The sequence below is a fragment of the Hevea brasiliensis genome, chromosome 6 (assembly GCF_030052815.1).
Source record: "Hevea brasiliensis isolate MT/VB/25A 57/8 chromosome 6, ASM3005281v1, whole genome shotgun sequence".
NCBI lineage: Eukaryota > Viridiplantae > Streptophyta > Magnoliopsida > Malpighiales > Euphorbiaceae > Hevea > Hevea brasiliensis.
In genome coordinates, this window is record NC_079498.1 from 9,130,453 (window position 1) to 9,155,673 (window position 25,221).

Below are 25,221 nucleotides of genomic sequence, written 5' to 3' on the forward strand. Positions count from 1 at the left end.
ATTTAAGCATGGCAACAAAGTAGAAAGTCTCCTCATAGTCTATTCCTTGCCTTTGGCGAAACCCTTTCGCTACTAGCCTTGCCTTATAGGTCTCTACCTTTCCATCGTAACCAATTTTCTTCTTGAAAACCCATTTGTTCCCTATAGGTACAATACCTTCAGGTGGGTCAACAAGATCCCAAACTTGATTCTTATACATGGAATCAATCTCGGATTTCATAGCATCAATCCATTTTGAAGAGTCTATATCAGATATAGCTTCTTCATAGGTAAGTGGATCATCTCCATGATCTACTTCTTCATGAGTAGACAACTCTTGTTCTTCTTCATGAAGAAAACCATATCTCACCGTGGGTGAGATACCCGGTTTTTCTACGAGGAACAAATTGTGGATGTTTCATCAATGGGTATAGGTTGACTAGATGGATCTATATCCATCCGATGCATTGGTTGGTCGAATTCTCCAATTCTAACTCTATTTGCCTTCCTTTGCCTCCTTCTTGAACAAACTGTTGTTCAAGAAATGTGGCATCTCTACTTATCACAACCTTTTGTGAAGTAGGCAAATAAAATTAATATCCAAAACTATCTTTTGGATATCCAACAAATCGACCTCTTTCTGATCTGGTCTCCAATTTATCAGTGTTCAGCTTTTTGATATAAGCTGGACAACCCCAAATCTTAACATGCTTAAGACTTGGTTTTCTTCCATGCTATATCTCATAAGGTGTGGAAGAAACTGATTTTGATGGAATCCTATTCAGAATATACAAAGCTGATTCTAATGCAAATCCCCAAAAGAAGATTGGCATATCAGTATAGCTCATCATACTACGTACCATATCCAATAGGGTACGATTTCTCCTTTCAGATACACCATTCAGCTGTGGCGTTCCTGGAGGAGTCAGCTGAGAAACAATGCCATGCTCTCTCATGTATTCATCAAATTTAGTACTCAAATATTCACCTCCACGATCTGATTGAAGAGCTTTAATATTCTTTCCTGTTTGATTTTCTACTTCAGATTTAAATTCTTTGAACTTTTCAAAAGATTCATGTTTGTATTTCATCAAATACAAATACCCAAACCTTGATTTATCATCAGTAAAGGTAATAAAATAATGAAAACCCCCTCTAGCCATTTCTTTAAATGGACCACATACATCACTATGTATTAGCTCCAAAATATTTTCAGCTCTTAGCCCTTGTCCAACAAAGGGTGATCTAGTCATTTTGCCTTGAAGGCAAGATTCACAAGTTGGAGTAGGCTCAGAGCCCAATGAGGATAGAATCCCCATTTTCTCCAATTTTGCAATCCTATCTTCTGCAACATGACATAACCTTAAGTGCCAAATATATTTCGAACTTGAGTTGGTTTTCACCACGGCATTGCTTTCATTTAGATTGCTATACCGCGGTGGAAACACTTTCTTACTGGGAATGGAAACAATTTCCTGTTGGCAATGGAAACACTTTCCTGTTGGCAGTGGAAACACTTTCCTTTGCCTTTGTCAGCTTTGGTCTTCCCTTTTTGTTTAGCTATTTTCTTAGAAGGACCAGGAATCTGAGGTTTCTTTTTCTTATTGCCCTTCTTCTTGTTGGACTTTCCAGCAGAAGAAGATGTAACCAAAGCTACCTCTTTTCCTTTATTGCCAGGCATATTCTTTTGGGCAATAACCAGCATGTTGAGTAATTCAGCTAAGGTGCATTCCTGTTTAATCATATGGAAATTTGTCACAAAATTCCCAAAAGACTCAGGAAGGGACTAAAGGATCAAATCCATTTGTAGTTGGAAATCCATGTTGAAGTCAAGATGTTCCAACTGCTCAATCAACCGAATCATCTTGTGGACATGATCCCCAACATTCTGTCCCTCAGACATCCTCATACGGAATAGCTGTCTAGATATCTCATACCTAGCATTCCTGCTGTGCTCACCATATAACTATTGTAGGTGAAGGAGGATCTCACTCGCACTTTGCATGTTCTCATGTTGCTTCTGTAACTCATTACTCATAGAAGCAAGCATGTAACACTTAGCTCTCATATCATGCTCCTTCCACTTGTCCAAAGTATCATGTTCCTCTTGTGTGGCCTCTGGAGATAAGGGACCAGGAACATTTGAATCTAGAACATATCCTATATGTTCAAGGTTCAGGACAAGTTTCAAATTTCTTAGCCAATCAAACAGATTAGGTCCTGTCAACCTATTGTGATCAAGTATACTTGCAATGATATTGGATGGTGGTGGTTGTTCTGTGCTCAATTTTATCAGAAAATTAATTGCAGAAATAACCAGATTAATTAGTAAATGTATCATGTAATTAACCAAATATGATTATGGTCTTTTAATCAAATTGGTCCTCCCACTAACTTAGCGAATCCTACACTTTCAAAGTAGAAAACGAAAATCCTAGTTGGATGGATTTCTAGTGGGTAATTGAATTCTTATAATTCTATTGATCATCCTCAGGTACATCCATTATTGGAATTACAATAAACTATAAGTGAGCAACTCCTTGCCCATCACATCTCATGTGAGGTTCAATCCTTTACCTAGCCCCTAATGCTCAAAATCTCAGGTACATCCATTATTGACTTATCTTGCATTAGTTAAGTTGATCCCATTGAGCCAGTAATTATGCAAATAATTTTAATGTCCTCAGATACATCCAATATTGGCCACCAAACCATTTACATATTTACAACATCTCATGCTTAACAATTATTCTTAAGAAAATCTCTTAAATTAATTGCATCTCATGCAACTATTTAAAATTTCTTAAAATAATTGCCCCAATGGAGGGCTTATGTTATAATTACTTTAATTATAGCATTTCCAACTTAATCATTTGTTTGGAAGATTTTATAGCCATCCTAATTACTATTAAGGTCTTACTTTGCACATTATCCATTTAGTATGCATATATCATATAATTGCATACATTCCCATACATCTCATGCATTCATGGATAAGCAGTAAATATGGTATGATCATGGACTTTCTAAGGGATTCAATTCTGAGCCACCAAGAATTGAATCAGGGCATTCCTAGGTGCATTTCATTCATTCATTTTACAAGAGTTGCTGAAGGAGTACATAATCAACACTTGATATTGAATTCCTCCCACTGGTCCCACCAATACTCTTGACCTCCTTGAACTTCTTGCAATCCAATATTACATAGTAATCCTTGGCATACCAAGGCGAATTTAAAAGAACTTAAATAAATGAAATTACAACCCAAAAATATTACAAACTTAATAATACATGCCCAAAATAAATTAAAATAAATTAATTAATTTACAATCCCAAAGAAACATAAAAGAAATAAATCCAATCACATTGGTCTTTTATAGTCCATGATCATCCATCATGCATATCAATATTTAACAATTAAATAAAACATACATACTTAAATTAAATTGAATATCTCATATTCAACTTAAAAATCCAGATTTGAATATGATTCAAATAAATTTAAAAATTCATATTTGAATCTCATTCAAACAAATTTAAAAATTCAGATTTGAATCACATTCAAACAACTTCAAAAATTCAGATTTGAATCACATTCAAACATTTTTTAAAAAATCATATTTGAATTACATTCAAATATTTTTTTAAAAATCAGATCTGAATTTTATTGAATCTATTTTAAAAAATCAGATTTAAATATGATTCAAACAACTTTAAAAATTCAGATTTGAATCACATTCAAACAACTTTTAAAATTCAGATTTGAATCACATTCAAACAATTTTTAAAATTCTGATTTGAATCATAATTTAATTGTGTGATTAAAACAACTAATTAAACACTTTAATTAGTCAAAAAATAGGCCTTAGATCATACAACAATTGCAGAATTAAAAGCCAAATCTTGAACCACCCATGGAACCATTGTTGCCGCCACCAATGGTGGCTTCACCATGTGTGCCGCCACACCTCATGATCCAACCAGCAATGAATCTCTTGATCTCATGATCAAACACACAATTAAATTATATAATCAACAATCTAAATGGCAAATATAGTGGCTCTGATACCAATTGAAGGAACGGAAGCGTGAAAAACACAAGATTATACCATTGAATTCAAAAAATTTCACCTAGGGTCACATGCACCATGCAAGATTTTTTTTATCTATTTGATTTCAATGATAAACAATATATTAAAACTATTTTAATATGTTTTTAGATCTGTATTTGCCATTTAAGATTTTAAAATTAATCAGATTAATTTTAGAACCCTAGATTAAATCAAGAACGATTACACTAACCTCTTGATGTGCTGCGATGTCCGCGCTTTGAGATTCGTCTTGAGGACACCAGATGTTGTCCCTCTAGCTTGTCCACACCAAGAACACCTATGGCAGCCCTTGAACAGCTTCTAAAGCCTTTTCTATTAATTAGAAATTCAAGTTCTGCCTTTTAAGAGATTAGAGATGTAAACAGGACACTAGAAACAATTTCCAGTGTTCTTAATTCAAGAGATTGATGGCTAATCTCTTTGAATTGATGAGAGATGAAGAGAAATAGCTGGAGAGGCTCAAAGTGGCGTGACAATTGAGAGGAGAGGCTGCTGGTTATGTTTTCTTTTCATAACCACACTTAAATAGCTAGGTTAACACATTAAACCCTAGCCACATGTCACCTTTTGATTAGCTCTAGGTTTAAGTGACCCAATCACATTGTGCCAAGTGTCAAACCTATATTTAATCTTGATTTTAATCATCTTACATGATTAAAAATATTTGGCAAGCTTATGTGTTATGCCATGTGTCACCATCTCATGGTGCCACGTGTCACAATCGTGAAATGACCAAAATGCCCTCGTGTCTTAATTTTGAGTTCTTAACCCAAAATAATTATTTTCTTCTTCTAATTAATTTATATCAAATATAAATTAATTAATTAATCTCTATTAATTAATTTCTCATCAATTAAATTCATATTTAAACACTTTAAATATAAATTTAATTTATACTACACATCCAATAATCTAGATTTGGTTTCAAGTCATGCTAGGGACTTTGCAATTTAATTACAAACCAAATCTATTTAATTAATCAATTAAACTCTTTAATTAATTAATTAAATCATATTTAAATAGGTGATAACTTGTGTATGTGTGTGACTTACTAGGCTCATCACTAATTGGCAATGAGACATTATATCAACTCTTAATATCATCAGAACTCTTTCTTACCATAAATGATTTCTCTAAATCATTTTATGAACCTCATAGACCATGGTTAACACCTAGCATAGCATGCCATGGCCACCCAATTAGTAATAAGATTTACCTTAAATGAACCTATAATCATATGTTACCATGCACTAGAATCTCTCATGTTACAAAATCCCAAATCAAGTCAAGTCATGGTTTATGTCAAACTCCATTCGCTATGAATATTATGTTCTCTTTTAATTCCAGTTCTTGATTAAAAGATTTTTCTCATCGAAACTCTTTTACGAATAAATCTATCTGTCTGGCCAGAACTTGAAACATCAAGAACAATTAAATGAACATAGGATTTTATCTCTATTTACTTAGAGGAACAGATTCCATCTTGATCAACACCTACCTCCATATATAACTAGCAGAGCCAACACATGCCCATATACCCATACATAGTACAAGTATGAAAGCAGATCAAACTCAAACTACCTATATACAAGATAACTGTGCTATCTCAGTCTAAAGATTATATGCATTGATATGATTTATGACAAAACATTGACAAGAGTAAACTCCATGTGCTTGTCATAAGTGTCACTGGTTCGGCCTACTTATCATTTATAAGTGCCTATCATGTTTGTTATATGGCATGAGACTCACCATTCCATCTTATTTATATCTCATATAAATAACTTGGGAACAAACATGAATACAATCTTTCTGGATAAGTCATGTCCTTATTATGAAGTATCCTCGATTGTGAACCTATTTATGATACTTTGTGCTAGAAATATTGTCACTCATATTCTTAACAACTTAAGAATAATATTTCTAACAAAATATCAATGGACCTTTTCTATTACACATAAATATATTATGTAAACGGAAAAGTGGAAATGCCTTTTATTATTAAAATTATGTACAAGATACATACTAAATGATATGCTCTAGGGCATACTACTAACAATTTTGAATATTGCCATACTTGAACTTGCTTATTTCAATTTGATGCAATTTTAGTTTAATTAATACATTGTTGAATAGATTATTAATTTTGCATACATAGATTTCACATTCTCAATACCCATCAATTCATTACTTTAATTTCAAAAATATTTCAATTTACTCAACTTTTTATATCAAAAATTCAATCATTAACACAACTCCTCGTGGGATTGATATCTTTTCTATACTACTTGTACGACCCGTGCACTTGCGGTAGGGACGCATCAAGTTTTTGGCGTCGTTGCCGGGGAGTTGTTTGTTTAAGATTGAATTCTTGATTATTTTAGTTTTATTTTCTTTGTTATCTTTTCATTTTGTGTTTGTTTGTTCTTTTTCAGGTACTTTTAATCTTTTATGAGAAGAGCTAGAAGCACAAGTGACACATCCTTATTATTCAATCCTGAAATTGAGAAATTTTGTAAAGCCAACAAGAAAGAAACCAGAAAAAGAAAAGAAGCTTTGAGAGAAATCGAAATTGAAGAAAACATGGCTGATGAAAGAATTAGAATTGGCGGTAATGCTGGAAATGGTCGAAACAATGAAAATGCAGCCCATGGTGAAGAGGTTGTAAATGCTAACGTGCCTAGGGGAAGTATGATGGATCATGCTTTTCCTCGTTTTGATGACTTGAGAGAAAACATAGCAAGACCAAGAATTGATGCAAATAGTTACAAGATGGATTTTGGAGTTCTTCAAATGATTCAAAATTCCCAATTCGGGGGACATCCTTCTGAAAATCCACACACACATCTGAAGAAGTTTGCTATGATCTGTGACATGCAAAAACAACCTGGAGTGTCTGATGATGCAGCAAGATTGAAGCTATTTCCATTCTCTTTGAAAGATAGAGCATTGGATTGGCTTGATTCTTTACCTCACAACTCCATTACAAATTGGGAGCAACTCACTGATGCATTTCTTGCACAATATTTTCCACCTGGAAAAACTCAAGAACTGAGGAATCAAATGACAGCTTTCAGACCAAGAGAAGATGAAACTCTTTATGAGTCATGGATGAGATGGAAGGAATTAGAGAGATTATGCCCACATCATGCCATTCCAAAATGGATGATAAATCAGAATTTTTACACAAATGTCACTCCTGCAATTAGAGGGATTATTGATGCTCAAACAGGAGGAGAATTTATTATGAAGCATGAAGATGAAGCTTATGAGCTATTGGAGAAAATTGCAAAGAATACTCATCTTTGGAGTAGTCCAAGAGGACCAGCTCCAACTCAAAAGAGGCAAGCTGCTGGAATGTATGATCTTGATCCATTCAACATGATTAATGCAAAATTTGATGCACTTATAAATGTCCTTGCTAAGAAGATGGAAGATTTGAGTATGTTGGTTAGTTCATCATCATCAACTGGAAGTTCACAACAAGTGGCTTATGCAGAGGAAACTACCAGCTGTGGAGTAGATTATGGAGAACAAGCAGCATATGTTGGTAATTATGGAAACAAACAAATGGGAAATTCTTATTCTCAAACTTACAATCCAAATTGGAGGAATCATCCCAACTTTTCATGGGGAAATCAGCAAAGTCAAGTTCCAAATCAGAATTTTCAACCACAATAGCAGCAAGGAGTTCCATATCAGCAAAATAGGCAACCAATGCCTAATTTTCAGCAGAAAAATATGAACCCTCCATCAAAACAGCAAGAACGAAATTCCACCACTGAAGCTTTATTGCAACAGATTCTTGCTAACCAAAATAAGCATGATGAGGAGATATGAGAGATGAAAGCAAGGCTGGAACAAATGCAAACACATAACAGAATGCTGGAAAATCAGATTGCACAACAAGCATCTTCCTCAGGTGCTAAGTCTTTTGGAAAACTTCCAAGTCAACCAGAAAACCCAAGAGAGCAATGTCAAGCTATTACTTTAAGAAGTGGGAAAGTTATAAATGATGAGAAGAGTGAAAACAGTGAGAAGAGAGAAAATGAAAAAGAAACTGATGAGAGTGAAAAACAAGAGAGTGCAGAAAATTGTAAAGAGAAAATTGAAGAGAAGGAAGAGAAATATATACCTCCTGAGCCCTATAAGCCACAACTTCCCTTTCCACAAAGATTTCAAAAAGCCAAGCTTGATAAGCAATTTGGGAAGTTCTTAGAGGTTTTGAAGAAACTTTACATAAATGTGCCGTTTGTTGATGCTCTTTCACAAATGCCCTCTTATGCAAAATTCTTGAAATAAATTCTCTCAAACAAGAGGAAACTTGAAGATGATGAAACTGTAGCCTTAACAGAAGAATGTAGTGCTATCCTCCAAAGGAAACTTCCTCCAAAGCTCAAGGATCCAGGGAGTTTTTCAATTCCATGCCATATTGGGGAATCATGTTCTACAAAAGCCTTATGTGATTTAGGGGCTAGTGTTAGCCTCATGCCCCTCTCAATTTATGAGAAGCTCAATATGGGAGATCTAAAGCCAACCCATATTTCTCTTCAGTTAGCTGACAGATCAATTAAGTATCCTGAAGGGATTTTGGAGAATGTGCCTCTGAAGGTTGGAAAGTTCTATATACCTGTTGACTTTGTCATCTTGGACATGGAGGAAGATTTTAATATTCCAATTATCTTGGGAAGGCCTTTCCTGGCTACAGCTGGTGCTTTGATTGGCGTGAAAGGAGAAAAATTGACTCTTAGGGTTGGTGAAGAGAAATTGGTTTTCAATATTAATAACTCTATGAAGAAGCATCATTCTGAAGCTGATACTTGCTTGAGAGTTGATATCATTGATGAGCTGGTTGAAGAACATTTCAGAAAGAAATATCCAAAAGATCCACTTGAAAATTGTTTGGTTCATGGAGGAGGCATAGACTATGATAACCCTCATGTGGCTGCATATGCTCAACACTTAGAGGGAAGTCCACCATTCATTTCTGCTCCAATTTTTCAACTCACACAAAAGGAAAAAGCCGAATTTAAGCAACCATCATTCAAGGAAGAAGATGCACCTAAGGTAGAACTTAAGCAACTTCCTTCTCAGCTCAGGTATGAATTTCTTGGCACTAATAACACTTATCCAGTAATTGTAAATGCAAACTTGAGTACCTTAGAGGCTGATAAGTTGTTAAGAGTGTTGAGACAATTTAGGAAAGTCTTAGGATACACCATAGATGACATTAAGGGAATAAGCCCACACTTTTGCATGCATAGAATCAGTTTGGAAGAAAATTGTAAGCCATCTATTGAACATCAAAGAAGGTTGAACCCAAATATGAAAGAAATTATTAAAAAGGAAATTTTGAAGTTGCTTGATGCAGGGATCATATATCCCATCTCAGACAGTACTTGGGTGAGCCCAGTACATGTTGTCCCAAAAAAGGGTGGAATGACAGCTGTGAAAAATGAAAATAATGAATTAATTTCCACCAGAACAGTAACTAATTGGCGAATGTGCATAGATTACAGAAAATTAAATGTTGCCACTAGAAAAGATCATTTTCCACTTCCCTTCATTGATCAGATGTTGGAAAGACTGGCTAGGCATTCTTATTTTTGCTATTTAGATGGATATTCAGGTTTTTTTCAAATCCCTATCCATCCAAATGATCAAGAGAAAACCACTTTTACTTGTCCATATGGAACCTTTGCTTATAGAAGGATGCCATTTGGGTTGTGTAATGCACCAGCCACTTTTCAAAGGTGCATGATGGCAATCTTCTCAGATTTCATTGAAGACATAATGGAGGTTTTTATGGACGATTTTTCTGTTTATGGATCTTCATTTGACATATGCTTGGCTAACCTTTCTAAAGTTTTGCAGCGATGTGCAGATACTGACCTTGTGTTAAACTGGGAAAAGTGTCATTTCATGGTTCAGGAAGGGATAGTGCTTGGACATTTGGTGTCTAACAGAGGAATAGAGGTTGATAAAGCCAAAGTTGAAGTGATAGAGAAGATGGCTCCTCCTACCAATGTCAAAGGAATTCGAAGTTTCCTAGGACATGCCGGGTTCTACAGACGCTTTATCAAGGATTTTTCTAAAATAGCCAAACCCTTGTCTAATTTGTTAAGTAATGACACACCATTTGTATTTGACCAAGAGTGTTTGGATGCCTTTTGCAGGTTGAAGCAAGCTCTTATCACTGCACCAATCATGCAACCACCTAATTGGAGCCTACCTTTTGAAATTATGTGTGATGTTAGCAACTATGCAATTGGGGCTGTTCTTGGTCAAAGAAAGGACAAAAAGGCTTATGCTATTTATTATGCTAGTAGAACACTGGATGAGGCTCAAACAAATTATGCAACAACTGAAAAGGAATTTCTAGCAATTGTCTTTGCATTGGAAAAGTTCAGACCTTACATTATTGACTCAAAGGTAGTTATATTTTCAGATCATGCAGCCATCAGGTATTTGCTCCGTAAAAAGGAGGCTAAACCTAGGCTCATTAGGTGGATTCTGATGCTACAAGAGTTTGATTTGGAGATTAGAGATAAGAAGGGAGCTGAAAATGTAGTTGCTGATAATCTTAATAGGTTGAAATTAGATGAAGAAGAATTGGATGAAATCCCTATTGATGAGTTTTTCTTGGATGAACAACTTTTCTCTCTTGTTGCTAAACTACCTTGGTATGCAGACTTTGTGAATTATCTATCTTGTGGAGTTTTCACCTCTAGGTATGACATGGCAACAAAAGAAAAAGTTTTTGCATGAGGTGAAGTTTTATAGATGGGATGATCCTTTACTCTTCAGGAGATGCTGTGATGGTTTAATAAGGAGATGTATTCCTGAAGAGGAGACACAGAGTATTATACATCATTGCTATGCTTCTGATTATGGAGGACATTTTGGAATCTCTAAAACAGCGAGTAAAATTTTGCAAGCTGGTTTCTTTTGGCCAAATCTTTTTAAGGATGTGAGGAAATTTGTGTTGGAATGTGATAAATGCCAAAGGAGTGGAAATTTGTCAAAAAGAGATCAAATGCCCCTAAATAATATTCTTGAAGTGGAATTATTCGATGTTTGGGGAATAGATTTTATGGGGCCATTCCCTCCTTCATATGGTAATAGATACATCTTAGTTGGGGTTGACTATGTGTCAAAGTGGGTGGAAGCTATTGCAACTCCAACTAATGATGCTAGAGTGGTAGTGAAATTCTTGAAGAAATTTGTCTTGAGCAGATTTGGAGCTCCTAGGGCTGTAATTAGTGATGGGGTTCCCATTTTTGTAATAAGCAATTTGAGAGCTTAATGAGGAAGTATGGTGTAGTGCACAAGATAGCTACCCCATACCACCCTCAAACTTCAAGACAAGTTGAAATTTCTAACAGAGAGCTCAAGCATATTTTGGAGAAAACAGTGAACAATTCTCGGAAAGATTGGTCTATCAAACTAGATGATGCTTTATGGGCATATAGGACTGCCTACAAAACCCCGATAGGAACTACTCCCTTTAGGTTGGTGTATGGTAAGTCTTGTCATTTACCTGTGGAGCTAGAACATAGAGCATATTGGGCCATTCAGACCTTGAATTTTGATCTTAAGCAAGCTGGTGAAAAGAGACTATTGCAGCTTAATGAGCTTGAAGAACTGAGGATGGATGCTTATGAAAGTGCCCGTATTTACAAAGAAAGAACTAAAGTTTGGCATGATAAGCATCTTAGGAAAAAGGAATTCAAAGAAGGTGATTTAGTTTTGTTGTTCAACTCTAGATTGAAATTGTTCCCTGGAAAACTTAAGTCAAGGTGGACTGGTCCATATAGAGTTTCTAAGGTTTTCCCTTATGGAGCAATTGAAATTTGGAGTGAAAAATCTGGGAATTTTAAGGTCAGTGGGCATAAATTGAAGCACTACATAACTGGAGACCCAATAAAGGGAGCAAGCTGTTACAAGCTCTCCAATCCCTCACCTCTTTTTCACTGAAATTCATGAAGAGTCCAACTAAGGACTATAAATTAGCCCTCTTGGGAGTCATCCCAAGTCCTTTTATTTTGCTTTTGCTGATTTACTTTCATTTTCATTGATTTTGTTTTTATCTTAAATCTCCCCAAATTCAATTTTTGACATTGTTAAATCTTGTCCCTTGTAGATGTAATTCAATGAAGAAAGGCTGGTGAACTGTTGGGAAAGTGATTCTTAACTTGAAAATTTTGTCCTTTAAATTCTCCCAAAAACTGATTCATTTTTGCTGCATAACCTGTGCAGGAGCTGCTATCTGGTTTATGCAGAGGAAAAGTGAAATCTGCAGCAAGGAAAAGTGAAATCTGCAGTAAGGAAAAGTCTGCAGCAGATAGATTCTGTCCTTGGGCTGCAATCTGGTTTATGCAGAGGAAAAATGAAATCTGCAGCAAAGAGGGTGTTTGCAGCAGATGGCTTATGTTCTTGGTGAGGTTGGGTGTGTAACTTTTAAGTATATGTGCCTTTAATGTTAATATGGTGGTAAGTTGGTCATCTTTGTAGTTTTGAGATTATTTGGGTTGTGGAATTCAAGGTGGACAATATTGCATTCTCTTGGCATAACTTGGAGAGTTCATTTCATCATTTGTGAATAGATACAACTTTATGCAGATTTTATTGAGTTTTAATGTGCTAAATGTTGATTTGCAGAATTTGAGTCAAAATGGCATGGTTCTCAAAGGTCTTTTATGTAGGATCCATTTCTACAAGCTTGTGTGATGCATTTTTGATGAACTTTGTATATATTGATGTGTTTTTGATGAAAATTTCTCATGATTTATGCTTCATGGAATTATATTTCTTCATTCTAGGGTATTTTTCACCCTTGCAATTCATGTTCCATTGCAATCTTAATCTTGTTGAATTGTGCATAAGCAACTGCATAGCTTATGCAATCCTGCATAACCACAATTCTTGCCATTTTTCACCTTTATTGCAAGTGCATAAGGAGAGTGCATAGCTTATGCAACTCTGCATAGCTTAATTTTGTCAAATTTCATATCTTTCGAAACCTGCATAAGCAGAGTGCATGACTTATGCACATTTGCATAACTTCAAATTCTTCATTTTCTCTCTCTGCCGAAGCCTGCATAAGCAGAGTGCATAACTTATGCACTTCTGCATGACAAGAAATTCTGAATCTCCAAACTTGCCGAGGGGTGCATAAGCAGAGTGCATAACTTATGCACTTCTGCATGACCAGAAATCCGAAAATTCCACACTTGCCGAGGGGTGCATAAGCAGAGTGCATAGCTTATGCACTTCTGCATGACCTCACACTCTGAATTTCAAAACCCACCGAAGAGTGCATAAGCAGAGTGCATAGCTTATGCACACCTGCATGACCACCAACCCAAATTCCAAAAGTTGCCGAAGAGTGCATGAGCAGAGTGCATGACCTATGCACTTCTGCATGACCTGATTCTCTGAAAAGCCAAATCCGCCGAGAGGTGCATAAGGGGAGTGCATAACTTATGCACTCCCGCATGACTTCACTCCTCAAAATTTCAAAAGTCACCGAAACATGCATAAGCAGAGTGCATAGCTTATGCACAACTGCATAACCACATTTTCCAAACACCAAAACCCACCAAGAGGTGCATAAGGAAGGTGCATGACTTATGCACAACTGCATGACCACCAACCCAAGATTTCAATACCTGCCGAACAGTGCATAAGGACAGTGCATGACTTATGCACTTGTGCATGAGCTATTTCTCTGAAGTTCAAATCATTCTGAAACATGTATAAAAGAGTGCACAGGTTATGCATAAATCACTTTTCACTTATGCAGTCTCTACACAAACCCGATTCAAATCAAATTCCTTTTCGGTAACCAAAATTCCCACCTCCACTTCCCGACTCTTCTATCCACGACCGTCCTTCAACCTCCATTTCTTCCGGCATTTTCACCGTCTCTCTCCCTTCTTCTCCACTAGCATTTTCACCACATAAACCCTAAACTTCCCCCTGCATTTTCATTTCCGCCCTTATCTCTCCATCCTCTCTATCGGCAATGGAGTCGCCTCCCCATTCCCGTCCAGCTTCCCCTCTCCAGGTTTCACCATTGTCAATAATACCTCCTAACCCTAATTCCCCTACACAAGAAACACCCCCACCACCTCCCACAACTACGTACAAACGTAAAATCCGGTCGAAATCTGTGCGACCCATATCCTCTGCCCCTCCTCTATCCAAACGCAAAGAACCACCCACCCCATTGTCGGAACCATCACCCAAAAAGCCAAAAGCTCCAGCCTCCACACCCTCTTCCAGCAAAAAGCCAATTTCAGTAGCTTCACAGGTATCAAAGCTACCTTGGCCTCTTCCTGATACAATTCAAAAGGCAGCTTTTAAGAGACTCAAGGATAGGAGGGTACAACCCACTAGGTATATTTCTGCCGATTCTCTACAATCTCTTGGTTTATTTGACAATGTAGTTGTATATCTTGATGGTATGGGTTGGATGGAATTTGTGCATAAGCAGGAGATAGTTTATCCAACTCTAGTTTTGGAGTTTATTTCTTCATTCTCTGCTACCCTCAAATTGCATAATGTAGACCATAAGCCAATTATGAAATTTAGATGTTTGGGGCAAAATAGAGAGCTGTCATTGGACCAATTTCATAGCATTTTTGGGTTTGCAATTGATGGGTTATTTCGAGTGCCACATACTGGAGTAGAGGTAGCAAACAAGGGTATTTGGAATGCTGCACAATTCTGGAGAATCATTACCAACCAACCTCAGACTTTCTCTGCTGGGAGATCAAAAACCTCTCAAATACTTGACCCTGCACTTAGGTTCATTCATAGGCTGATTGCTAGCACCATATTGGGCAGAGGGACTAGTTCTGGTGCTGTGGGGAAATCTGAATTATTTATGTTATGGTGTGCATTTCACAAGGTCAAGGTTTCTCCTGGTTATTTCTTTTGTGAGCATGTGCTGCATATTGCCACCAAATCCATAGGTGACATTGTTTTGGGTGGGCTCATAACTGTCATAGCCAAGCATTTTGGTTTTAATCCTGAAGAGCACCCAATACCAGCACTTGTGGACACTTTATATTTTCATATTGCACACTTAACCAAAACAGGGTTCAGTTTGCCACATTCTGATATTGCACAACCTGCAGCAGAAACTGAGCCCATTGCACAACCAGAAGCCCAACCTTTTCCATCAGCCCCACAAAGACTCTCATCGAACCTACCCCACCCCTCACTGCACAGACACCCCAGCAGCCTTCTCGCCACCTACACCTCCTACAGCTGAACCTTCCTCATCCACAGCCCCTCCTCCATTCAACACTAAAGCCTTATTCACCTATCTTGAAAGGCTTAGTGATGATATATATTTTGTGGATAGGAAGCTTGACACTGGTCTTGATACACTCAAGGATCGTCATGATCAACTATTTGACCTTGTCATGGAAACCAGGGACAAGCAGAAAGAGTTGAAGGAGATGGTGAAGCAAATTATGCTTTTTCTGGGTATGCCACCTCCACCTCCATCACCTCCTCCAGCACCATCATTTCGACAGCAACCAGCAGCCACCAGCCCCTTAGCAACATCCTTGGACAAGGGCAAAACAATAGAACTAGATTAGTTTTTGTTTTACTTTTGTTCCAACTTGTAGGACTCTTCCTTTGTAAATATGTTCAAACATTTATAGTTTGTTTTGAATTATGTTTGTTTGTTTTGAATTAGTTTGTTTTAAATTCTGTTTTTCTTGAAGTTTTATTGGATAGCTATTACATTAGTTTTCTTTGATTTTCATTGCACTTATTGCCCTTTTGTACATATTTGCCCATACTCTGTATATATTTCAATGCTTCTACTGCTGGTTGTACATTTCCCCCTTGCCAATCATCATGCAGCAGCTTTTGTATGCACTGCACAGGCTATGAATTTCCTTATGCAAATATTTTGCATAGCCTGTGCAACCCTTTCTGCTACTTATGCAGAACTGCACAGGTTGTATTCCCCTTATGCAAATGTCATGCATAGCCTATGCAACCCATATTGCCACTCATGCCGAACCACACGGCTTATGCAACCTACTTATGCACTTGATCTGGACAGCATTTTACTCTGCATAACCTGTGCAGCTTCTTATGCATCCCTTTATATCTTGAATTCTCCTCTGCCCCATACCAGGTAACTCTTTCTTTTTGCTCTTAATTTTTACAATTCCTGGTCAAAATTATTTGCTTTGAGTTTTGGTTATCTACTACTTAAGACATTGAGGACAATGTCCAATTTTGAGTTTGGGGGTGCACATTTTGATTTTTGGCTTTATTTTTCACATTTTGAGTATAGGAGCATCTCATCCCATTCCATTTACATATATTGTAAATGTTTACATACACATCCATACATACATATACATAACACATTTACACACACATTATACATCACTTAGAAATTGTACACATTGCATACAAATAGACTTCCTCCATTTAGTTAATACATTACTCATTTTAGGAACCATGCATCATGCACCATGCATTAAATCCTTTTGCCAAATCCCTTGAGTATTGAAAATGTGCCTATGAGAGTGATTTGACTCACCTTTTAGTTGGGTTTGTGGATTGAAAGTTTCCTAAAAGGTGCAAGGTTTTGAAGTGTCTATCCCTTGCCTATATCTTCTTAGCCAAAAAGCCACCCAACTAGTCATTTGGAGATGGAAGTGTTTAGAGGGAATTATTGGATATAAGGTAGTCAAATGATGTCTCACCAATCCTAGAACAAATTTTCTAAACCTTTCAAGGCGAAATACTAGCTTGTACTTGAAAAGAGAGATGATTAGGCATTCTTTGATTTAAACCTTCTCATTTTAAACCTTTGGCCCTTTTTCCTAATTAAAATTGACCTTTGAAAACCCCTTTGAGCCTTTTTATCCCTAATTTTTCTTGAAATCCTTATTACTACCTAACCAATGAACCAAACACTCCAACCCTTTTCATGAGAATAATATTGAATATCAGGTACACTTTCTAAAAAAAATAAAAATAAAAAAAAGAAAAAGAAAAAATACAACAAAAGGGAGAAGAAATGCTTGTCATCTTGAAAAGGTGCTAGTATATGTACTTTTCACTATTGTCATTCAAAATGAAAGAAATCCACCCAAAAGTATTAAAAGAAATGAGTTTGGGGGTGGCAAATTTTAGGAACAAGCATCAAAAGAAAATGCAAAATACAAGTCTAAAGTATCAAAATGTCCCTCCATTTTATGTGTTTTGTAAAATATGTTAGCACTTGACAATCCTCATTGTGTATTTCTTTCTCCTATATAAAAAAAAAAAAGAGAAAAAGATATAATAAAGTGTACCTTATGTTTCAAAATTGAAAATATTCTCATGCTTTGAATACTTTTTACCCATCTTTCTTCTTAGCCTCATTTTGAACCCCATGGCCCCATTACATCCCTAAAAAGACCTTTGATCTCTTGATAGTACTTGCTACATTAGTGGAGATGGGAGTAGGGAATTTGCCTATGGGATTGGAAAATTATCCATTCATTCATTTAATTCCATCATTCTATATAGAGACACTTTGACTATTGATTGTTCTAGAATTCTTTTTGAGCATGACTCTCTCTTTTGATTGGTTGGTTTGGGGATTTTGAATGATAATTGACTTGATGGCTAAGCGGTGGAAGCTTGGATAAGCATTAAATTCTTTGCATCTTGAAGGATGGGTATATGGATTGTTGGTAAGGCTAAAGGTGTGTTTAGTTACTTTAATAGGTAATTTTCATAGCTCTTTGGATAAGGCACCCCTAAAAATTTTGCATTACATTTTAAAGTTTGCTTGAGGACAAGCAAAAGCTTGAGTTTGGGGGTATTTGATGCATACATTTTGCATAGTCATTTAGGTCTAATTTTATAACCATTTTTATTTGATTATTAGTCATTTTTAGCTAATTTCATTAGTTAATTAGTTAGTTTTTCATAGTTGTCAATTTTGCATTAATTTGTAATTTTTACTTTGTTTTGTAGGAAAAATGGTATTTTTGAAGGACTGAAGAGAATTTTGCCATTGAGGAGTGTCTTCTACAGCCAAAGATGTCTAAAACAAGTTTTCAAGCTGAAATATGCATTGACCAAACTGTGCATAACTTGCCGCATAAGCTATGCAGATCTGCATAAGGAGAAAGATCATCGTTCAGAACCAGAAATGTGCATAAGGAGATCGCATAGCTTATGCACATTCTCGCCTCCCTTATGCACTTTCACGAATTGTGCATAACCTATGCACCAAGTCATGCGATTTCGCATAAGTGACTCGAAGCAGTGAAGCGCATAAGGGACTGCATGACTTATGCAGTCCACTTATGCAGTCCCATAAAGAGTTCATTAATGAGCTGGCAGAAGATTCCCTCAGATAATTCCTCCTAGAATATACCATTTTAGGGCTCCATGTCAGAAAAATGCTATAAATAGTCTCATTTTCCCATTTTAGAGGGGAGGCAAGGAGTAGAAAAGGAAAAGGAGAAGGGAGGCAGAATTTGAGGAGTCACTTTCACCTTCCACACCATTTTCAACCAAGATTTGCAGATTTCTTTCTTCCCTTATATTTTTCTACATTTCTAGTGTTTAATTTCTTATTCCTTATCTTAGATTAAAGCTTTATTTCCATTTAAACTCAATATATCTTGTAAGCATTATGGATAGTGAGTAGTTTTACCTTTGATTCTGGAGTAAGGGTTGTAATATTTGAGATATTTTGTGGATTTTGATTGGGTAATCCATATTTTGTGGTCTTAATGAGTTTTATTCATTTCTTGTATGCTTAATGACATGCTTAGTGTAGGATCCCATTAAGTGATGTTCTTAATCCATGGTTAAAGCACCGAAAGGAGAAGGCCTTGTGATAGATAATCAAGAAATTGGACTTAATTAACTTAGACCTAGAAATAGGCTAAGGATTAAAAGGATTCACAGATTAATTAAAGAACTTAATGGGTCTTAATTAATTCTAACTCCACGAAACTATGATTAGTTTGATTAAGGCACTCTTTGTCTCACTCGAAAGGGAATTCAAAGGATTTAAGAATTAATCTCTTTAAAACCCATAAGTTTCATAAGATTGAATAACCAATTTAAAATCCCAAAATAGCTCGGATATGAAATCCCGAACTCCGGAATCGCCTTTTTACCATTGTTAATTTCTAATCGAATTTAATTACTTGCCATTTTGAATATTGCCATACTTGAACTTGCTTATTTCAATTTAATGTAATTTTAGTTTAATTAATACATTATTGAATAGATTATTAATTTTACATACATAAATTTCACATTCTCAATACCCATCAATTCATTACTTTAATTTCAAAAATATTTCAATTTACTCAACTTTTTATATCAAAAATTCAATCATTAACACAACTCCTCGTGAGATCGATATCTTTTCTATACTACTTGTACGACCCGTGCACTTATGGTAGCGACGCATCATAAATTTAAAAATAATTATTAAAATTTACTCTATGATTTTTTTGTCTTCGAACCATGAGCTATGGTGAACTGCAAAAACTTAAATACAGCAACGGTCGTTGTTGTCAGAAATTTCACATCTCTGCAAAAACTTAAATACAGTGTTTGGTCGGTGTTGTCAGAAATTTCACATGTCTACACTTTCCCATTCTTCAACGTTTTACATTGGCAACACCAGTTTTAAGCCCTATAATTTGATCATATTGAGCATTTGAATTTTTATTATTTTTGTTATTTACCCTTTATTGGACGGAAATTATAAAAGTGTTCTTTACTCAAAAATTAAAAAAAAATTAATTGAAATTAAAAAGAAATAAATAAATAAATAATTATAAACAATGTCATTTTTCCAACTCAATGTGACCAAATTGAAGAATAAGTACTTTGATAAGTGCTCAATATCTGAAAATAAGGGAGTTCCAGAATGTGTTTTGCCTTTTAAAAATGATTTGTTTAAGGTTTTGAATTGTTCTCAATGCCATAAACCAAGTTTTATGGCTATAAGAAAATGAGGCCTTTAGCAATGAATTTTTCTGTTAAAAGGTAAAAATCCATTGTTCAAGGTATTATTGTCAAATTTTGAATTCCATCACTCTTTTTTTTTCTTCTAACTATCAAATGTAGCATTAAATTAGCTAAAAAAAAAATCAAAAATATAAAAATCTCAGTAATTTTGACTGGATATTCGAGACCCAATTACAAGGAGTTCCAAAGTCATATGAATTCCAAAATAAAGGAGTTCCAAAGTCAAATGAATTCCAAAATAAATGAGTTCCAAAGTCATATGAATTCCATCATTCGGCTCCTTAATGGTGTTTATTTTGAATTAATTAGGCTCTATTTGAAAAATGAAGGACCTAATTGATTAAAAAAATGTTAATGACTTGTTTGATTACTTAACCTAAGTTCATGGACTAAAGTAAAAGTTTGGCCTTTAAAAAAATTAGAGAGACTACGTGGAAAGCAAGTCCATATGAATAAAGAAGAATAAGCTTTCTATTCCCTTTCAGAACAAACAAAACCATAAAAGAACCCAATTGTGAGAGAAATCGAGGAAGAAGAATCTAACAAGCAAATGCAAATGGTGAGACAAATCGTCTTGTCTGTGTTGGGAAAAATTTCCAATCTTCTTGTCCAAGAGTCAGATTCATTGCTTGGATTCGAAGATCAAATTCAATGCATCGAGACGCAATTGAGAAAAAAAGTTGATGATTGTGACAATTTGGTCGGAAGCCAGGGCTTCGTAGAAACTATTTACGATCTTGAAGATGTGATTGATGAGTTAATTATCAAATCAGCCCAGAGAAGCAATAGAGATGCTAGCTTTCTGTGTGTTTTGGCCTTCGTTCCTCTGCCAATGTGTTTCTTTTATATTCTGGCTCTTGTCGATTTGCTAGATCATTACAGACTTCGTAAGAGAGTGGAACAGATTAAGATTAACATTGAGGCATATGATGCATTCTTTAAATCTGGTCTCTGGTACGACTCCTTTGGCTTATACGAAGTGGGTGTTGGCTACTCTGTAATTTCTCCAGTTATAGGTTTGTTTGAGGCCTTAGCCACTCGGAATGAGCTTCGTCCTACTGTGCGAAGGCAAGCCAGGAGGTTAAGAGACGAATTCAAGTCTTTGCAGGATTTTCTAAAGCATGTTGAACAATTAAAAGAATTAAGTGAAGCGGGAATGGCGTGGATGGAGGAACTTTGCGATGTTTGTCGCTCAGCTGAGAATTTTGTTGGGCTCTTCTTGCAACGGATGAAGAACGAGAAGAGAGGACCTTTACAAAACTTGGTCTGGGCTCCCCAGAATTTCATTTCCCAGCATAAGCTTCTCCAGCAGATGGCCCGGATGAATGATAAGATCCTTGATATTTCGAATAGAGGATATGAAGCCATTCCAAGTTTACTGTCATGGAGTAATTACGAAAATTTACATCAACGGGAAGAACCACCTCCTCGTGATGCTGATCAACTTGATATGGTTAGCTTCGATGAGGATGTTGATGCAGTTATGCCACAGCTGCTGAAAGATGACCCTCGCTGCATCACCATTTCAATTGTGGGCGTTGGAGGCATTGGCAAGACATGCCTTGCAAAGCTAATCTATGACAGCCAAGCTATTGCAGATCATTTTCCTTATCGTATTTGGGTGTCTGAAAAAAGAGAGGTAGAAATCATGAAAAAGATTTTGGGATTTGATGACAGTTCGGGATTATATTATGATCATCGTAATGAAACGAAGGAAAGCTATGCATTTAGGTTGAGGCAGATGGTTAATGCTTTCTTTGCGGATAAGAAGCATCTCATTGTGGTCAATAACTCTTATCCAAGCCAATTCTGGAGAGTAATGGGAAGTGCATTCTCTGAAATATCAAACGGAACTCGAATATTGTTCTCTGTACGCCGCCTAAATCGGGCTCCACCAGTTACCGATACAAACCTTATTTACAGACTACATCTGCGAAGCGATGATGAAAGCTGGGCTTTGTTCAAACATGAGTTGAATATAAGCATCGCGTCAAAGTTGGAATCAAATTTGAAAGAAATTATATTAAGAAAATGTGGAGGACTGCCAAAGGTGATTGTGAAACTGGGAGAACTAGTGTCACAAAGAGACCCAACCCCTGAGGAGTTGTCAAGGATGCTTGACCAACTAAATCAAAATGAAGGACCATGGTCTGAAGTCTTGGAAGATATAAACAAATATTTGCCTTTGTATTTAAGGCGATGCCTTTTTTATTTTGGATTATTTCCACCCGATTATAAGATACCTGCAAGAAGATTGATTGGCTTGTGGGTTGCGGAGGGTTTGGGACGTCAACAAGGTGATGAGAAAACTCCTGAATATGTCGTAGAGGAATGCTTGAGAGAGTTGGTGAACCATAACATGTTACAGGTGACACAGAAGAAGCTCAATGGGAAGATCAAGACGTGTCGCCTACCTGAGGCAGTGCGAGTACACTGGTTTGCAAAAGCCCAGCAAGCTAATTTTCTCCAAGGTCACACCAACATCACTAGTGTGATACGCCGTCTTGCTGACCATGTCGACGAAAACGATGCTATCTTTGATCACATCCATGGTAACGATACTGCTTCTCTTTACCCTTGCTATAGTGATGTTGTCTCGTTTTTATCCTTTGATACTCGAGAAGGGAGCAAAGCTGGAGAAGTTATAGGGAAATTTCTTGATCGATGTATCTCCAGCAATTGCTTCCATTTCCTATGGGTGTTGGATCTTGAAAATGTATATAAGCCAAAACTGCCCAAGGCAATAGGTCAACTTACTCGGTTAAAGTACCTAGGTTTGAGATCCACTTACTTAGAGATACTTCCTGAGTTCATTGACAAGTTGATAAACCTTCAAACTTTAGATTTGAAGCGAGCTCACATTTGTACTCTTCCCAATATAATCTGGAATATGCTGAAACTAAGGCATTTATTTCTTGATGAGAGTTTTCGCAGCACGTTCGTCTGGGAAGGGGGCCGTTCTCCAATGGATCTTCAAACGCTTTGGGGCATATTCGTTGATGAGGATAGTCTTGTAAGAAATGGGCTGGATACTTTGTTGACTATTACAAAGTTGGGACTGATTTGCAAGATATCAAGACCATTCCAAAAGACGGCAATGTCCGAGCAACTGGATGTTGTGGCAAATTGGGTTCAAAATTTAAAAAACCTTCGATCCCTGATGTTGAAATCATTTGATGAATTAAATCAGCCCTGGGATCTGCACTTGGAGTCTTTATCGAGCCATGTTGATCTCACCAGCATATATTTGACTGGAAAGCTAAAGAACCAGCATCTGGTTTCTGAGTTCCCTCAGAACCTCGTTGAACTCACCTTGTCAGCTTCTGGACTGGCAGAGGATCCCATGCAAATACTGGACAAGCTTCCCAACCTTCAAATTTTGATACTGATGTCCAAATCATTTACAGGAAAGAAAATGTTTTGCAGTTTTGGAGGATTTCCTAAGCTTGAAGTCCTTAAATTCAAGAAGCTGGAGCCACTGGAGGAATGGAATGTGGAGAAAGGAGCACTGCCTAGTCTGAAAAGCTTGGAGATCGATGAATGTAGAAATTTAATGATGCTTCCCGATGGGCTGCGGCATGTTAGGACGCTCCGTGAATTAAAAATAACAAAATTGCCAGTGTTATCATCAAGGATCAAGGGCAATCAGGGTGAGGATTGGAATAAAATTGCTCATGGGTGTCATGTCCTCATAGAAGATTGATAATGCTGAGCAAAACTCAACTATAATGAGCATGTAATCCTCTGTTTCTATAGCTTCTAATATTGTCTAAATCACTGTTTATTACTCTGTTTGTGATGCTACAATTATCAACTTCTTGATTAGTAACTCTCCTGATTAGTAACTCAGATTATTTGATTGCTAAATCTGTATTCCATTTGCCCTAATTGCTAAATGATTTATTCCAGGATTTGTCATCCAGGCCTAATGGTTGGAAGTAGTTCGTGCAACTGAACGGAGAAAGCTGATTCTGACGCAAGGAAGGTTAATGCTTCTGTTTTTCTTTTTTTCCGCTATGATTCTGTTTAGCGGCGGAGCTTGCTTCCGTTACACTATAAGGTCTTGTTACTTAGCTATATTGTTGTTATTACCATATACGCTAAATTTAACTTCATGATGTTATTGCTACTGTCAGACATTAGAACTTTATTCAAATAATGATATGGATATGAATGATATGGAGTTGGAGTGGTCAAGAAGGATCATACTATGGCCTTAATCCACTAGGCTGGCTTGCACTCAAAATTTCTAAACAAAAGTTAGATAATTTGATGTTGTCTCTTATTGTATAATTCATCTTTTGTCTTTTGGATGGTTTATTTACATCTGTGCTCGCCCAATTTTTCACTAAATTTGTTTATGATGATTGAAGAAAAATATGAGACCTTTGTCCCATATTTTGGTGGTAAAAGGGTTAATTAAAACTCTTATATAGCTTAAATTCAACTAGCAAAAGTAATTTGAGTTAATTATTTTAGGTGAGGTGTTTTAAGGCTTAAAAGGTATTTGAGTAGTTAAGTTCAAAATAATACCATTGGTATCAGAACCACATGAGTCTGAGAATTATGCAAAGTTGATTATCCTGCAAAGCAAAGATTAAATATGGTTATAAAAGAGGTAGAGCTACCCAAGACAATAGCGAACCATAATACTTAAGAGCTCGATTATGACTTAGCAATTGCTAATGTTATTATCAGGGTAAGAGCAATCCTAAGTTTGAAAATTGCACAGATTTAGTTGACTTGCGAGGAAAAAATTATGCATAGGTAGAGCTATCTAAGGTACCAATGAACCACAATATTCAATGGCTCAATTATGGCTTAGCAATTGTACGTAACACAGCAACAAACATCAATATGGATTGCGACGTCACAAATTTAAGTGGGTGACATCATGGGACCCTTGTCTCACATCAGTAGGAAAATGGTAAGCTAAAAGTTTTACGTAGCTCAAGTTCAGTTGCGAAGGGTGTAAATGAACGAGCCGAAGTTTAAAATGCTCAAATTTAATTTGTTAAATTTTTATTAAGCTTGAGCTCAAATTTGTAGCTTGAGTTTAACTTGTTTAGATTTTAATAAGTTTGAACTCGGCTTG

The 25,221-nt window shown here is 36.3% G+C and overlaps 1 protein-coding gene and 1 non-coding gene across 3 annotated transcripts; one reads left to right on the forward strand and one right to left on the reverse strand.

The window, feature by feature from the left end:
• Positions 1 to 7,139: 7,139 nt before the first annotated feature.
• Positions 7,140 to 7,246, reverse strand: LOC131181192 (small nucleolar RNA R71). The gene has a single exon (XR_009149820.1). It is a non-coding gene; the product is annotated as a small nucleolar RNA R71 (small nucleolar RNA).
• A 13,325-nt stretch (positions 7,247 to 20,571) lies between these two features.
• Positions 20,572 to 24,353, forward strand: LOC110661291 (disease resistance protein RPP8). Of its 2 annotated transcripts, none has more exons than XM_058148355.1 (2): positions 20,572 to 23,862; positions 24,036 to 24,353. In XM_058148355.1, the coding sequence occupies exon 1, from the start codon at positions 20,677 to 20,679 to the stop codon at positions 23,827 to 23,829; it is 3,153 nt and encodes a 1,050-aa protein (XP_058004338.1). In that variant the 5' UTR covers positions 20,572 to 20,676; the 3' UTR covers positions 23,830 to 23,862; positions 24,036 to 24,353. The 2 variants fall into 2 exon arrangements, with proteins under 2 accessions (XP_058004338.1, XP_058004339.1); XM_058148356.1 differs by having other exon boundaries at positions 24,050 to 24,353.
• The last annotated feature ends 868 nt before the right edge of the window (positions 24,354 to 25,221 follow it).